The sequence below is a fragment of the Pituophis catenifer genome, unplaced genomic scaffold (assembly GCF_029215685.1).
Source record: "Pituophis catenifer annectens isolate HBS135680 unplaced genomic scaffold, rPitCat1.0.hap2 SCAF_1, whole genome shotgun sequence".
Classification (NCBI taxonomy): Eukaryota; Metazoa; Chordata; class Lepidosauria; order Squamata; family Colubridae; genus Pituophis; species Pituophis catenifer.
Genome location: NW_027256881.1, coordinates 128,914,827 through 128,932,550, shown reverse-complemented (window position 1 = coordinate 128,932,550; position 17,724 = coordinate 128,914,827). Strand labels below are relative to the sequence as shown.

General features: G+C 41.4%; 1 protein-coding gene across 1 annotated transcript in view; it reads right to left on the bottom strand.

Annotated features, from left to right (window-relative positions):
* Positions 1-11,967, bottom strand: part of ERICH1 (glutamate rich 1) — a 107,531-nt gene extending 95,564 nt beyond the window's left edge. The window contains exon 1 of the mRNA XM_070954979.1: positions 11,822-11,967. Coding sequence (XP_070811080.1) covers positions 11,822-11,846 — 25 coding nt within the window. The 5' untranslated portion in view covers positions 11,847-11,967. The remainder of the gene's footprint in view (positions 1-11,821) is intronic.
* Between the last annotated feature and the right edge of the window lie 5,757 nt (positions 11,968-17,724).

Sequence of the window (17,724 nt, the reverse complement as noted above, 5' to 3'; positions counted from 1 at the left end):
GCCATAATCAGTCTTACCTAGAAACAACTTTTTGAGACACTCTGCTTTTTTACTTCCCCCAGCCAGATATCACAGTTGCATAATGACCCCCAAATTCAGAAAGAATTTGTCCTTGGCTGGATTCAATGCTCTCGCAATAGGTACTGGGGGGAAAAAATGAGATCCCGAAACTTCTCATCCAAGAAGCTTCTTGGATAAGAAGAGAAACATCTTCAAGAAAAAACAGCAAAAGTCCAGTTGCCTCTTGAAAAAACATCTTTGGGACAACCATAACCTAGATGGCTGAGAATCTCCATAGAAACCACAAATTACTATCTTTGTTCATCACCAAATATTCCGGCCTCAAGTTGTTGGTTACTATCATGCTAATCTGATTCTACTTCAATGATTACAGCTAAACACTGTTCCATAGTTTGTACAATTTGCCATCATTTATTTTCAAGCATCTCCTAGGTATTCTGTTTGGAAACATTTCAAATGCAGCTATTTGGTTTCTACTGTTTATTAATGTTTTATGTTCTTACTGTCAATTGAATCTTATTTCTGTCTTAATTTAATTAGCTGCCAGAATTGTTTTAACAATATAAATAGTCACTATAATTGGACTCTTAACTTTTAGTTTTTAAACCATAATCACTCTTTATGCATTATTCTTCTGCATATATTAATCACTACATTTTTTTCAAGAAATGTTAATTACGACTTTTCCATAGCTTTTAGTGTAATTAAAATCTAAATAGATCAAATTGGTAATTTTACTGTTTTGTTATTTGTTGTCATACATAAATTGTATCATACTACTGTATTATGTTTTACAGTTCCAAACTCTTAAACATTTAACTTACAATTTTACTTCTACTGTGATATGATTTTAAAGTTTATTTTACTCTAATCCATTATCGTTCTTTTGTTTGGTTTTACTGGCCATTGACCTTTAAAATAAAACTACAATCTAGGTTTTCCAGAACTGTATTTGCCACTGCCAGGTGTATTGCTAACATTGGCCTTAGAATCCAGGATAGAAAACAGAATTTAGATAGCAGAAACTTAACTAGATTCTATATATGCTGTCCCATCTCATTTGAACAGTAATCTCCAATCCAGCTGGAAAAAGACCTGCTCTAGAAACTAACATCTTGTAACTATTCCCAACTGTGCATTAAATAGGGATCAGGTCAAAGATCACACAATGGTTCCTGAATTTAGAGCTGCAGTCCAATCTACACTAGCTATCTATTTTCTCCTGATTATATTTGATGGGAGAGTTATAGGCCTTTATAAAGGCAGATTACAATATTCTTTCTTCTCCACTGCTGCAGGGCAAGTACCTCAAAACGTTTAGTTTGTGTCCTTGTGGTACGGAATAAGTTTAAAGTTTATACATACATTTTTACTTTATAGGTTTTATTTGGCCTTATGCAAAATTCGATTTATTATTGTTTTAATAACAATGGCAGGGCAGGCATATGATTATCAGGTAGCCTTCCTATTAGCCAACAAGACTCTTCAGGTCATTTAAGTTTTGCAAAGTTTTCATAGCTTCAAGAATTTGTCAGGTCATTTGTGCTGAAACTTATACAACTGTACAAATAAATGAAGAAAGAGAAAGAGAGAGAATGGATATCAGAATTACTGTTCACCAACAACTGAAGGGGAACATTTTCCCAGTTCCGATGCACATTAAAGGCAGGAAAAATATGCTTCTTAGAAGCGTAGGCCTAACCTGGATAAAATTCTGCTTTTTTTTTTTTTTGATTTATATGCCGCCCTTCTCCGGAGACTCAGGGCGGCTTACAATGCGCTAAGCAATAGCCTTCATCCTTTTGTATATTTTTATACAAAGTCAGCTTATTGCCCCCACAAACTGGGTCCTCAATTTACCTACCTTAGAAAGAATGGAAGGCTGAGTCAACCTTCAGCCTGGCGAGATTCGAACCTGCAGTAATTGCAGGCAGCTGGTCTTAATAACAGGGTGCTTTAAACAACTGTACTACCAAGGCTTGTTTCCAACATTATTTGGAGGCACAGCCAGCAGTTATATAGAACCTTATAATTTTTGTTATCAAATCATACTTGCTTGAAGATCTACACAAGTCATTTTGAAATAATAGGTTTTATAAACTGTCAAATGTATCTGAGCAATTTTTTTTAGCCCCTTCTATGGGAAAGCTTTCCTTCATATGCTTTGTTTTTCTTGGCCTTGGCCAAAAAAAGGCCTACAAATTAAATCTTAATTAAATTAAATCTTTTAATGTTAAATGGTTAATGGTACCCAAAGTTGTCATTTGTTCATGGATACCCCGGGCAGATTCATACACACAATTCACAACATTAAGAAAACTTCAATAATGCCATTGTTATCAGAAAAAAGCTGAGAAGAAAATGACATCTGTTCAGTAAGGATGACTATTATAATTGCCAAGAAAATAATAATTATATTCCTCAAACAAAATCTTTTCAGATTTTTTTTTTGTTTGTTTGTTTTAATTTCAGGCAAAAGAAAAGCAGGGAATGCAGCTTGGCTCTCTTTTAAATCATGGACTGTTTGTATTCTAAATAGGGTACCTGAAACAATCATTCTGTTCACAGGAATGACTGTGAACAGAAACCATATTCAAAGCTGCTTTTGTGGGGGGAAATTATATTCAACGTGTCTGGGGAGATTTTTTCCCCTAATACTATTAATTTAGATATGCCTGTAGGCAAGCTTCTGCACATCCCAGTGAAAAGAAGAAATATCACAAGGAAAGGAAGGGGGGAAGCAGCTTGTATAACTTTTCAAAAGAAAAACAAATACCTGGGCATATAGTTGCACAGTATGAAAAAGCATCTGTTGCATACACAAGCACATACGCAGAAGAACACAGCAGCAAGAATATAGTTTTGCAACCGAAGGCAAGGATCGTATTTTCTAAACTTAAAAGAGGCTCCACTGTCCATGGCCCAAAATGCAGTCTCTAAATCCCTAGTTTTCCTATCAATTACCTGCAGCAGATATACACCACCGCACTCACAAATGAACAAACCCTGCGCTAACAAATCAATCTCTTGGACTGACAGAATACATTCAAGGTTCTCTATGACACGATTCCAAGTTTCAAAACAACATTGGCCAAGTACAAACCCGTTTTCACAGACAAGAATCAGATGTTAACGGTATTTGCCACAAGACCACGTTTAATGCAGCCTACAACAGGGATGGACAACCTCATTCCTTGGGGTCTCTTGCAGCTTGCCAGTTCAGCTTTTGCAACATCTAGAACCCTCTGCCTCTATTGAAAATAACTGGGCATAGTTTTTGTTATTTTTAAGGCAGGAAACATACATGAGCATTGGTGTGAAATCTAGAACAGGTTTAATATAGTTTGGAAAAGCTAAGAAGCAGCCCCTTCAAATCCAGCAATCAATCCAAAAATGTGCCTCAACCAATATGTACCATTAAGCTATCCACTGCAGCCGCTGCCTTCCAAACACTGTAGTCTTTCACTATTCCTGTCTTATAGTGATCTCTGAGAGTATTCAAATCTATTACCATACTGTCTTGGAATCCATCTGGTGTTTTACATTTCATTACTCCCCATCAGTTTGAAAAAAAAATTAAAAAAGGACTATGGAAACATGAATTAGCCTACTTCAGGCCTTTGAGAAGTTGAGTGTTGCCTTACCAATTCCCCTTTTATTGTTTCCAATCCAATGCTATGTCAGAAAGAAATTAGGTAATAAGTATTTATGACCATTGCACTGTCCCGGGGTCATGTGAACACCTCTTGTGACCTTCTGATAAAGAGTCAATGGGGAAGTCAGATTCACTTAACAACCTAAACAAGTGCAGTGATTCATTTAACAAATGCAGTAAGGAAGCTCATAAAATAGAGCAAAATTTATTTAACAACTGTTTTGGTTAGCAACAGATTTTTCTGTCTCAATTGTGGTCATAAATTGAGGATTACCTGTGCTCCATTTCATCTTTACCCCTACAGATTCTATTCTGAAGATTATATTAGCAGTTCAAAAATTTAAAGAACGAAGTTGGGGAAAGAGAATACAATAGCAATATCTAATGGTATACTTAAGAGATGAAATTGCACTGGAAACTGCCCTAGGATGCATCCAGAAATTGATTACAAAAAATGTGACATCATCATAGGAGGTACAGAACGCATGAAGAGAAAATTAGCCCTCTGTTTTGCGCTTTCACTAGCACCAATTACACAGTACACCAAATTGCCAAGTGGAAAACCAGTAACATCTGTTTGTTTCTTTTCTTTCTCTATTCAAAAAAAGCTCTTTCTGAAGAGAACCTTGTCAATGGGCAGTGCTTTATTACTATATTTATATAAGTACAGTTATTCATAAAGATGAATTGTTTGGCAGCTCATAAATGTGCTAGTAAAATGAAACAGTATTAGCATAAAAACACATCGTTCAAACGTCGTTCAGAATTTTATACATAAAATCTTCCAAACAAAAAGAAATGTAATGTAAATATAAATACGTGACTGACAATGGCGGAATGAAAATGTCTTCGCTGGGAATTTAAAAGTCCACAAGGATATCACTTGGCAAATGTCTTCACAGATGCCATTTTGATGTCACTGTGAAAAGAAAACAGCTTTGGCTCACTAGTGATCAGCCCCATCATGTCATTTGGAATACTTTAAGTACTTGCAATAGATGCATATGAGACAAGGCAGATCCTAAACTATTTAGGAACTGGCTGGGTGACTTTGAGCCAGTCACTTTCTTACAACTCAACCCACTTCACAGTGTTGTCGTTGTGGAGAAAATAGGAATAGGAAGAAGTGTTGTGTATATCTGCCGCTTTGAGTTACTTATAATGTAATAAGGGATAAAAAGAAATCTAATAAATAAATATTGAAAAACAGCTCTGTGAATTACAGGTACAAAAAAGCTACAGCTATTTTCAGATTTGTGCAATTCACTATTATAGTTTCACAGGGCATTCTATATGAGACTCACAATCTCGAATCACCAGTTCACAATGATTTTTATTGTGTCTATTTTCTCCCTTAATAAGAACAATACTTTTAATAAATAGATCCGGGTGAACAGTGCATCTACAAATGTGGACCTCCTGTAACATTTCATGCCCATACATTTCAGTAACTTCAACATCAATAAAACTCGTTTCTCAACCACTTTCCCTGAACACCTGAGAGAGATTGTGAGCATTTTCACATGCATACCTGCAAATGAATCTTTTTAAAAACTATTCTTAAATAACAAGATATTTAAGCTTCATTTCAAAAATAGCTCTGTATCTCATCTTTGTTATTTCTATATTATGAATAAGAAATATTTTCCTATATATGGTCAGTGCATATGAGAGCACCTCCATATTTCCCCCTTTTTTAAATGGATCTACAAGTATGCAAAATTCTGGGCTATAGAATTTTGCATAAACAAAATTATGCAATGTTTAGTTGTTTCTGGCAGAAACAACTAAACATGTACATGTACACTTATTAATACAAATTTCAGACAGCTATGTTTTTCACAAATAAGCTACCATGTTTCCCAGAAATTAAGACCCTGGGTTATATTTTCTTGAACCCTGAAATAAGCGCTTGGCCTTATTGCCATGCACTCAAAAGCCCGATTCGGCTTATTATCAGGGGATGTCTTATTTTGGGGGAAACAGGGTATGTAAAAACAAATGTGATTTTAATGATTTCAGTTTAATAATAAATGAAAAGAATCTTTTCCTTGTCATTCTTGGATTACTACTTATTAAGAAAGCTGACCCTGGAAATTGGTAAAAATTCAAAGCTAGTATAAGATATCTAATTTGTTTTATTGTTGAAGGGACTGTACAACATAATAGAAAAATGAAGCCATCATCTGTATCATATGATATCTAAGAAAAATATCCTAGATTATTATTGAAACCTTCCATTAAGCAACATCTGTTTTATAACCAAAGATATAACTATACTTCATCCAAGGAACAGGATACAAAATAAACTACCGTACTTTTCGGAGTATAAGACACACTTTCCCCCCCCCTAAAAGGCGATGGAAATGTTGGTGCATCTTATACACCGAATGCAGCCATTTTTGGCCTTCCGAAGCCCCACCCCGTACAGCCTGTTTTTCACAAAAACAGGGCACACAGAGGCTTTGAGAAGCCTGCAGAGTGCTCCTATGGGCTGGGGAGGGCAAAAACACCCCCTTTTTGCGAAAAACAGGCCCTTTTGGCCTTCCAACCCCCCCCACACACACACACATCGCGTTTTTGCCCTCTCCAGCCACCAGGAACACTCTGCAGGCCTCCCAAAGCCTCTGTGCGCCCCATTTTTGTGAAAAACAGGACACACAGAGGGTTTGGGAGGCCTGCAGAGTGATCCAAGGGGCCAGGATGGGCAAAAACGGTTTTTTTCTTGCTTACCTCTTCAAAATCTTGGTGCGTCTTATACACCAATGCATTTTATAATCTGAAAAATACAGTATCTATTTTGAGGAAGTTTAAAGGAATATGTGATGGCAAGAAAGTAGTTTTAATTTTCTGTTACCTTAGATTCTGTTCTAAGTTATGCTTTACTAATGCTTAATAGATGATTGTCCTTTCAAATAAGAAGCAAATAAAATTCTACAATGAAGAAAAGAAAGGGCATAACCAACATACATTGTGTAAAAATTCTATGATCTGTATAGACTTCTGATGAGCTGATTTTGTACAAATGAAAGTTGAATGTGTTCCAGTCTCCCTAGAGAAAGGAGCCAAGAATTATAATGCTACAGGAATTATTTTTAATTTGGAAAATGAATTAAAAGGGCAATTGAGAAGAGAAACGTGAAGCATGCAGAAAAGACAGATGACATAAAATGTACAGAAGTAACAAGATAAAATACTTGAAGTTTAAACAGACTCCAATATATTCCAGCAATCCATATTGTTCCTTTACATTACTAGACCTATCTAGTTTCCAGGCCAATATTAAACCGGTCTGTACTCACTTTGTTTAAGGTGAACATACCTGTTCTAATGGGTCCCTGCTTAAGGTGACAGGGACCCATTAGAACAGGTATGCAAATCAAATCCATTTTGAGCGCCATTTTCACTGGCAGAGAGTTGCAGGAGGCCCTGGCAGTCAAAAACGGAGCCCGGGAGCCTGTTTTCACTGGCAAAAGCACCATGGGCCGGTCCTTCGCTGTTCCCAGGGCGGCCCCTTGGGCCAGATCTAAGTACCCCGTGGGCTGGATCTGTCCCCTGTGCTTTGAGTTTGACACCTCTGAGCTAGGACAAGAAGAGAGCCAGTTTGTATATTGTTAAGGCATCAGGCTTCAAAACCAAGAGATTGTGAGTTCTAATCCCATATGGCTGGTGACCTTAGACAAATTCTTAACCCTAAAAATCAGGGAAGGGCAAATTATTTCTGGGGGGAAAAAAAGTGTTGCCAAGAAAACTGCAGCCAATGTCCAGGCAATTGCCAGATGTCTGAAGGTCATAAACAAACAAGGAACAGCAAAGCACCTGTCTGTGGTTGTTGTGCCAGATGTGTATGGTTTTATCTAAAACCAGATCTTTTCTTTGTTCCCCATTTCCTTTTCAAATGTACCTGTAAAGATATCTATATATAAACCTACTTGCTTCTTCCAGCCCATCCCTTTCTCTTGTTCTCCTCAACCTTTTATCCATTACACATAAGCATAATATTACACTACCACTTATGCTATTGAAAAGAGATGATTTTGCAGAAGAATTCAAGGAATGGAGAGATAAATATCTCCAAATTCCAAACACTTCTTGTCAGTTTCCTTAATGTGGTCAAGTCAATCTTCTCTTCCAGCTTCAAATGATATATAAGATATTCTTACAAACAAAACTTAAGAGAAGGGGAATTGAGGGCAGAGGCGGGATTTGTGCAAACCCGAACTGGTGTGATGGTGAACTTCTATGAGATGAAATGCTGCAATGGGCAAAAATGACACAGAATCAATAAATAAAACAGCTTGGCTTTTCCAAGCTACAGATGACATTTACCAAGGGGGAAGAATTGCACTCTCTAGAGAGACGAGCAGAAGGGTATATTAGCAAACCCATCAGTTTGAATCACATAATTTGGCCAGAACAGCTATAAAGAAAGAGTGGAACTGACAATAATTATATTGTTTATCTTTTTTGCTGACCCAAAGGATAGCTGTTCCTTTACGTCAATAGTAGAGAAAAGTTCCAATGGTAACTGGCTGTACTGTTTTACAACCACTTCAAGAACCCTTATCTGCATTTTACAATAGTGACAAATCTAGCTCTCTTTGTCATTCCACTAATTTCACTGGAGTAACTAAATGATATAGTAAACCTAGTAATAGATTTAAAGATAAGCAAAACTAATATTTTGGCTGCACTCACACCCATTGTAAATGCACATTTATGCTCTTTCCTTCTATCCAACTGCTACTCTTCAGATTTTCCAACTATCTGAACAGGTTGAACAAATCATATCTTAGAACTCATTATCCTAGCATTATTTACAAACTGAGATTTATTCCTCTGACAAGCAGCCCATCATTGTTTACGTTCTCTAGCTGGGGATCATACATACAAAGTTGAAGTATTTAAAACCATGGATTTTAAAGACATTATATTAGACATCCTCACATATAACAATGCATATCTTCATTGACCTTCTTTGGAAATAATATGAAGAGATTCACTACTGCCTTTTTCCAGGATATTTTCACCCTCTAAATCAAGGGTGTCAAACTCAAGGCCCACGGGGTGCTTAAATCTGGCCTGTGGGGTTAGCCTGGAAATAGCAAAGGATCTGCCCACGGTGCCTCAGGCAGCCAAAACACCCCCCCCCCATACCCCATTTTCAACCTGGATGGCCTCCTGCAGCATTCTGCCAGCCAAAATGGGGCGTGAAGGGATGCTGCAGGAGGTGTCTGTCCCATCTCCCCACCCACCCCCCAGCTGGTGGAGAACTACCCGGCCCTCGAAGAAATCCAGTTTGACATCCCTGCTCTAAATCTAGCCTAAAATCTTTGTATCTACCATATAAACACTAACCAGGTCCAACCCTGATTACTTTTTAAAGATCAACCAAGGTCAGTTCGGTGCTGCCATCTTGCACTACACTTCTTATACTGAGGTTTACAGTGCTCAATAGTTGGAATCATAGGAACATACTGAGACAAGATTTGGCGAGGCATTTTATAGCATACTGTGGGGTATGAATCTAGCCATTCCTATTTTCCCTCAATGCAAGAAACTTTTTCATGGCATACAAAAGTTTGGCACCAGACATTCCATGTTCTGGATTGCTCTGGGGCAAGTATCTTGATTGTGATTTGGTAATGACTGGTCAGGTGATGCTTCCGATTCATTTTAATGAATATGCTTACAGAAAAAAAAAAAACCCAAAATCATCATGGAGTTGCCCCTGCCTCCTACATATATCATTTCAGAACACATTCTGAATACCAATAGAGTAAGGTCCTAAAAAGCAAACTGGGGAAGAACACTAGAGTTTTAACAGCCCTAATTTGTGACTTGCTGTCTTTTGATTTGAGAGTCAATGGAAATAATTTATAATTTTCATCAAAATGCTGTCCCACTCACTGCACTATGTTCCTGCCATAACACTGTTTCTGTAAACCTCTCACTTGTAGAGGAATAATGACCTAGAGATTAATTAAGGCACCAGGCTAAAAACAGGGAGATTGTGCTGTGACCGCGCAGTGGTTAGATTCAGTACTGCACTATTGCAGACTAATTCTGCCAACTGCTAAGAGTTTGATTCTGACCGGTTCAAGGTTGACTCAGCCTTCTATCCTTCAGAGGTCGATAAAATGAGGACCCAGATTGTTGGGGGCAATATGCTGACTCTGTAAACCACTTAGAGAGGGCTGTAAAGGACTACGAAATGTTATATAAGCCTAAGCGCTATTGCTATTGTGAGTTCTAGTCCTGCTTTAGGCATTAAAGCCAGCTGAATAACTTTGGGCCAGTCCCTTTTTCTCAGCCCAACCTAACTCACAGGGTGGCTGTTGTGGGGAAGACAGGAGGAGGAAATAAAATAGGTACGCCCCTTCGGAGAGGGCAGCATACAAATTGAATTAATAATACATTTACTGCCTTGAGTAATTTATAAAATAAAGGCTGGATATAAACACTAAATAAACATTTTTGTATCTTCCGCACTAGGATTTCATTATGACAGCAGATATGATGAATGCCACCCCACCATATCATGGTAAAAATTAGAGGGATAGTAGACAAGAATGCCTATACTAGACTAATGGCTGTTCATTGATATTTCCCTCTAAATCAAGCCAGAAGGATTTGAAACTTCCAAGATTTACAAAAGTCTTCCCAATGTAATTACAAGTGCAATTTGCATATTGTCAACTCCATTAGTAGGTAGTCCACTAGTCATTCTAATTTGTCTTCCAAGATCTACCGTAGTTGCAGGGCTGGTGCAAGTTATTTGCAGCCTGAATAAGTTGTCAACTTTTCCAGTTTACAAATTCCACTGTTGTCTTATTTTAACATTGACAACAGGACATACTATTTTACTATATCTGAACATTACAAGCTAATTTAGGGGGGGACTGGGAGACCACTTTATCCTTGGTAATCTTGTCCTTGTCATTACCCACTCCCTGCTACTCACTCTGGATGAACCTGCCTCACTCTCTGTAATAGTAGGTCCATCTCTGTAAATAGGGTTTCAAAATTGTGGTTTGCTGCATTCCTGGCAAATTGGCTTTATCTGTTATATAGATCAATTCCTCTCAAGGTCCTAGGCACACTCTTAAAAACATTAAAAATTTTATCAGTATGATGTAATATTAGAGAAATAAAAACTAGTAATATATAATGTCATAAATCACTCACTGAAATACATTTTTCAGCACTTGGTTAACTCTCTTGACAAACACACTTTCTTTAGCAATTGCAGTATCTAAGTTGACATTCAGCAATCCCCAATTTTGGGACCTTAGGATGTGACTTAATAACAGAGTCCATCCTTTCCTGGTATGGCATTTCTCAGATTTTCTGGACTGCACATTGATCATGCTTCCTGGCAACTCTGTGAATTACCTGGAGGTGGAACCGAAACAGATAAACCTGTGTTACCTGTCAGCTTCACTACTATAGAACCTTACTTTGCCCACCAACCCAGGTGACAGGCAAACCTAATTTCTCTCTCTCTCTCTCTCCCTCCCACCCTATTTGATGACCTCTTTCCAAAGCTTCTTCAAATCTTCTCACCCCTTAACAGCAGAAAAGTGTTAAGACTCTTCTTGTTACCAATTAGTACCTTGTCTATGCCCAAAACATAAACAAAGCTTACAGTCTGTCCAGATTCTGAGTCATCCAGGTCATGATTGTCCCACAGGTACTTTTCCAGGAGGCAACTGGACTTTGTTTTTTTTTTTGAAAATGTTTCGCTTCTCATCCAAGAAGCTTCTTCAGCTCTGTCAGGATAGTGGGGAATGGAAGTGGGTATTGCTTGCTACCCTCTAAAAGGATGCAGACCAGCTGTCTGCAAGGAATATAAATCCTTCCATTCCCCATTATCCTGACACAGCTGAAGAAGCTTCTTGGATGAGAAGCGAAACGTCTTCAAAAGAAAAAACAAGAAAGTCCAGTTGCCTCCTGAAAAAGCACCTGTGGGATAAACAAAGCTTTCTTCTCTACCGATCGCAGCAAGTTCTACTACAGTACTGCACCTCGGAATGGAAGGGGGGGGGAGAGAGATCTGTCCATCCCACCTCCGCTTGATCTCTATGCTTCCTGCACAGCGACGTTCTTGTTTGCCTGCTTCCCCAGCTCGCCCCGCCGCCTCACCTTCACTCCTCCTGTTCAAGGCCATGTGTCCCAGAGAGGTGCACAAAAACAGCAAAGGCTCACAACCCTCGCAGAGGGGGAATCATAGCGCCCGGTTGAAATACAGCCCTCCACCTTCTCCTCCTGCTGCTGCTGCTGCTCCGACCCACTCCCACCTTCCTCTTTCCATCCGGGTGTATCTAATCTGCAGAGGCCCTGGCTTCTCATTGGCTCTTGCTGTGAAGGGGGCGGTCCTTACGCTAGCGTTCCAAGGGGCGGGGAAGCCCTCCCTTCTAGGGCTGCCTGGCCGGGGACTGAACCGAGCCCCGCCTGCCGAGCTCTGGAGGGGAGGGTAAAGGGAGGCCGTGCGCGGCTGCGCAGAACGGTGAGAATTCCGCCTCGAGAGCGGTTCGGACAGCGGCAGCAGCGAGCGAAGCCGCTTTGCTCACAGCGCGCCAAGCCGCTTTTTACGGAGCAGCCGGACAGCGCCTGGATCGCGACAAGGGAACTTATCCAGCGGCGCCGTTTTCCCGAATGTGTGGCGGCCGCGCGCGAGTCTATGAGACAAATACACCCGGGGGATAATGTTCATTATGCATACTTCTCTGCCTCTTTTCTTCTTCTTCTTCTTCTTCTTCACCTTCACTATTGCCACCACTGTTATTGCCACTACAATCCTTCACCTGACTCGTTGAACGCAGCATGCAACTCACTATACGCTAAATGAATAATGCACTAGAATGTCCGCGCTGAAAAAGGTAAGCGGGCAGCCAATGAGCAAGACCGCCCAGGACCCTCGTGTGGTGGTGCTGGTTTGGGGCGGGGGCAGGAGGGGGCATCTAAGCTTACCCCTCCACACACAAACACACACACAAATACACACCTTCAGTATACCTTTTGCCGAAGATTTAAAACCTGCCAAGCTGAGCAAAGATGTTTGGCCGGCTGTGAATTAGCGCTGCAAACTCTCGGAGTGTGTGGATTTCGGGGAAGAGGGTGGTGGTGTCCGAGGTGGACATGGAAAGAGCTGGTAGGATTAAGTCAATTGGGGGGGGGATTATTAAGAGGGAAGCGATGCCATTGATGGTGCTGCGGTTGGGGTTTGCCTCGGCGTGGTGGTTCTGAGCGGGGTTTGTAATAGTTATTGGGGGACAGAGGGGGTTCACCTTGGACCACTGGAGTCAAAAGCCTGGAGGCTTGGGGGGGGGGTTGTGTCTTTCGGCTCGATTTTTTTTTTCTCCGAGTCTTTCGACGTGGGGAGACGATGCTCGTGGGCTGGGGTAGCATCTGTTGCGGAGGCTGTTTTTTTCGGGAAGGGGACGATGGTAGGGGAGACGGAGTTGAGGAGAACGGGAGTTTTCTGTGACAGCTGCGGTTATTTCGGTCACGGAGGGGAGGGGGACTACTGCGTGGGAACAGAGCCACTATCGGCGTCGATGGTGTTGAGAAGCGGGGTTACAGTGGCCGTCCCTCGCTTACTCGACGACATCGATACACTCGTACGAACTGGCGAACGGGGTGGGGGGATGGGGTGGGGAGAGGTAGGCTTAAAGCACCTAGAATCGATACTAAGGATGGCAGAGAACTATTGGGGTGACAGAATGAGAGTTTTAAGTCCCCCGTCTCTTCCTTGTGGGGACCGAAATCCCGATCCTGGAGATGCTTGTAGAAGGGTGAGACAGAAACCAAGGATGAATTGGGGGGACTGATGGGGAGAGCGACGGCATGTGGAAGCGCTGTCAGAAAGCGCGAGGGAGGAAATTCGGGGCGGGGGGGGGGAAGGCTCTTTACAAAAGGGAAGGATCGGAGGACCAGACGCGACGGCGTCTTCCCAAAAGCCGGGCTCAATTTGGGCAAACGAAGTGTCGAAACGACGGCGGCGTCTCTTTGGGGGCGAGGGAGCACTTTCTCAGAAATAACCGGGAAGGTCCTGAGGATGCCCTCCCCCCGTTTCTGAGGTGGCCTCCACCGTCCAGATGTAACCCTCGGAAACGACTGAGACTGCGGCGAGCGTCTTCCGATCTAAGATGGGAGAAAGACCGAGGACGCGCCTGGGGAGCGGGAACAAGCGCGTAAAAAACGGCGCTTCTGGAGAGGCTAGAGGAAAAGGAGAGGATCCCGCTTCCGCGGAAAGTGCCGGGACGAAAGGGACGTGTCCGCCGGCGCGATCTCTTGTTCTTTTGGCTGGGGCGACCGCCGTCCAAGTATCCCTTTGGTGGAGCTCCGCGCCTGTAGTGCGGCGCCATCCGCTGCTGCGGAGGGCTGCGGACTGGCGCTCGCTTCACCTGCTCGTTCCCGAGCGCTGGAGGCAGCGAGGCTCTCTAAGCCGCCAAGAAGCGCGCGGGGTTTCCCTCATGAGGCTCTGTCGGAGACCTTACAAACACTCCGCGAGGACTGGGGGGGGGGTGTCTTTGAAACCCCGTTTGGCAAACTCTGGCGGGTTCAGATAAGGGGGCGGCGAATTAACATTGTGCGCTTGGACCCAAGCGGACTGCTCCCCACCGCCGCTGCCCCCGCAGATGCCCTCTCGATTTCTAGAGTCCTGGAAGTGTGAGGAGACCGCGGACCCATTTCGTTGTTTCCTTAGAGAAGTAAAGAGCGAGCGCTCATTCCGCCCGTTAAATCTGCGAGCAGGCGGGTTACTTTTAGAGAGAGAGGGGGAAAAAAAAAAAACGACCCGGAGAAGAACAGAGGCTACTGGGGTACAGCGACGAACCGCCTCGTCTTTCTCCTCCGCTCCCTCCAATACGACTCCTACTAGTCCCGAGGCGAGGCCAGCGAGCGGCAGAGGAGTTTGAGGGAGGTGGAAGGAGAAGCGAGGACGGCTGTAAATAGGGACCCGTCGTGGGCTGCTTTCCCTTGGAAGAGTCTCGCGTGGAAGGCAAATACCCCACGTTCCTTAGGTAGAGATTGGTGCCCGGTGCAGAAAGGCCGACCGCGAACGCGAGTCGCGCTGCCTCTGAGGTGAAGTGAGGCGAGGCGAGGCTCCCACCCGCCTGCCTTGTGCAATGGCCCATTTCGTGCCAAACGAACTTCCAAAGCTATTTTTCCCCCCTCCGGAGTTTAAGACACTGAGCAAAAGCTATAGATCTGTTCCTTGTTAAATTCTGCACCAGGTTGGATGACACACAAAATCAGGATTTGAGAGTATATTTGCTTATTTGTGCCCTATGACTATCATTAAGTGTTGTACCTTACTATTCTTGATGAATGTATCTTTTATGTACATATGCACCAAGACAAATTCCTTGTGTGTCCAATCACACTTGGCCAATAAAAAATTCTATTCTAGTCTATTCTATATTCCCCAGTGCAGGTAGTCTTCCATTTAGGACCACAATTGAGCCCAAAATTTCCATTGCTAAACAAGATGGGCTATTAAGTGAGTTTGGCCCCATTTTATAACCTTTCTTGCCACGGCTGTTAAGTGAATCATTGCAGTTGTTAAGTTAGTAGCACAGTTAAATGAACCTGGCAAAAGGTGATCACATGACTCCTGGACACTGCAACCGTCATAAATATATGCCAATAAAGGAGAATATTTGTAGCCCAGGGTTGAAATGAGGGGCCCTTGATGGTGTCTGAACTTGTTTTGTTTTCTTGCAGACATTTCATTACCCAAACTAGGTAATATCATCATTGCTAGTAAGGAGACTATTAGCACTGATGACGTTACCTAGTTTGGGTAATGAAATGTCTGCAAGAAAATAACCAAGCTCAGAGAGCACCAAGGACCTCTCAAATATATGCCAGTTGCCAAGCATCCAAATTTTGATCATGTAATTGTGGGGTTGCTGCAACTGTTGTAAGTGTGAAAAATGATCACTTTTTTCAGTGCTGCTGTAACTTCGAGGAGTCGAATAGTTGTAAATCGAGGACTACCTGTACTTGCCCTTTATGTAAAAAAAAGTGAAATGTAAACTGCTGGGAGCAAGAATGGAGAGGGTGAGCCACTGCACTCTTCCCCCCCCCTCCTGAATTAGATGGCTGCTTTTGGATTCCATCCCATGAAATAGGTACTTCTTTCTCCTACAAGTGACAGGACATGGAATTGTTGCACTGAATAGTTCATCAAGCTCTGTTTGTAGAGGTTCTTGGGAAGAAGGGCTTGCCTATAGTTGGATGGATTAGTTAAAAATGGAAGAATCAACAGTGTGAGTAGTCCTGGAAAAAGTCACTAAATTCATATTGTGGCTGTCATATTATTTTGTGGTGATATCAGTGACTTGACATCAAATACTAGGCCACTTATATGCATTGGCTTTTCCAATGTGGTGGATCACATTTAAGAGATCCTGAAAAGTTGGCTTAATGAACAAACCACTGGCTCGTTTTCTTTATTCAAATTCTCAAGTGTATTCTCATAAAGATGAGTTGAATAATGCCATTTTGTTGTGCTTAGTTGGTGTTGATTTTCTTCCAGTTCTAAACTGATAAGATCTTCTTTAGGACTTAAAACATTTATATAATCCTGGTGGACTATCATATTCACCTGGTGGGTTGTCTGACACCTTGGATATTGACATTTAATATCAAATAAAAACTTATTTCAGACCCTGAACAATAGCATCAAACATTGTCAGTCATCAATATTCTGTCTGAATACAAACCATTCACTTCAGACTATTCATATGATTATTAGTTCCTTTCTGAAAATTATGGATGCAGCCTTGATCTCATTTGAATCTGGAGGTAATCTGCTATAAAGGGAATTGGTATTTTATCATTTAGGTAAACTCTATTTGCCCTGAAAAAGAAATCAGGACAAAATAGCACTGATTGATATGCAGCTCTTGCTAAGCATTTTCTCACATGAAAATAAAAAAATATATAAAGTGATATGCAGATGCATCTGTATAGTTTCCTTTTCCGCCAGTGGGTTTAATATATTTAGGCTATAAAGAGTAGATATGAGAGCCAGTGTGGCATAATGGTTAAGGCACCAGGCTAGAATGCAGGAGACCATGTGTTCTACTGTAGTAATGCCTTAGTCATGAGATCAGCTGGGTGATCTTGGGCCAATCAGTCTCTATCAGCCCCAGGAAATAAGCAATGACAGGCCTCTTCTGAAAAACTTTGCCAAAAAACTGCAGATGTCTTCCTGACTTGAAGGCACAAATACTATATAAGAGTATCAAAGGAAAAAGTAGGCTCTCAAGGAGTATAGATCTATGGTAAACAGTATGACCAGCTGAAGCTATAATATGAAAACATCCCTTGTGAGTTCTGCAATAGCAATGCCTACTGTGTTATATCCATAGTTTACTAAGTAACAATACACACTTTTGAAAAGAAAACTATGTATCTGCAACTTTGAAAGTGAAAGAAAGGAATGCTCCAATTCTGATAATCACAGCCTGTCACTGATTGCAAGGAATATTCCTGTCCTGGTCCAGCATCAAAAACTAGAGACGTATACTGGAGATATCAGTCTGAGTCATCTTTCCATTTTAATGCTACATGGCCCTAGTTTGGTGAAGCATATGCATTCTTTAGTCATCCTTACCATCTATGGCATTTCTCAATCATCCAGGTCATGGTTATCCCAAAAGGCAACTGGACTCATCAAGAAGCTTCTGTTTTACAATACTCTTGCACGGCATGTGAAGCGATTTCAAACAAAAGGAAAAAAAAGCCAAGAAAGTCCAGTTGCCTTTTGGAAAAAGCACTTTGGGTCAGTCATATTTATCCACCACAGATAGCTGATAGAGGGGAAAGCCACAATGTTTTGCTTTCTTTTTTTTAAAAAAAAAGTTTTTGTTTTTATATGTGTGTGTGTGTGTGTACACACACACACACACACACAATGATTTTATGCACTGTTTAAATCACTGAAAATGTGTATAATTAACAAAAATACAATACTCACACTATTAGTAGGCTCTTGAATAACCAGCACAACAGTTTTGTAATTTTGTAGATTT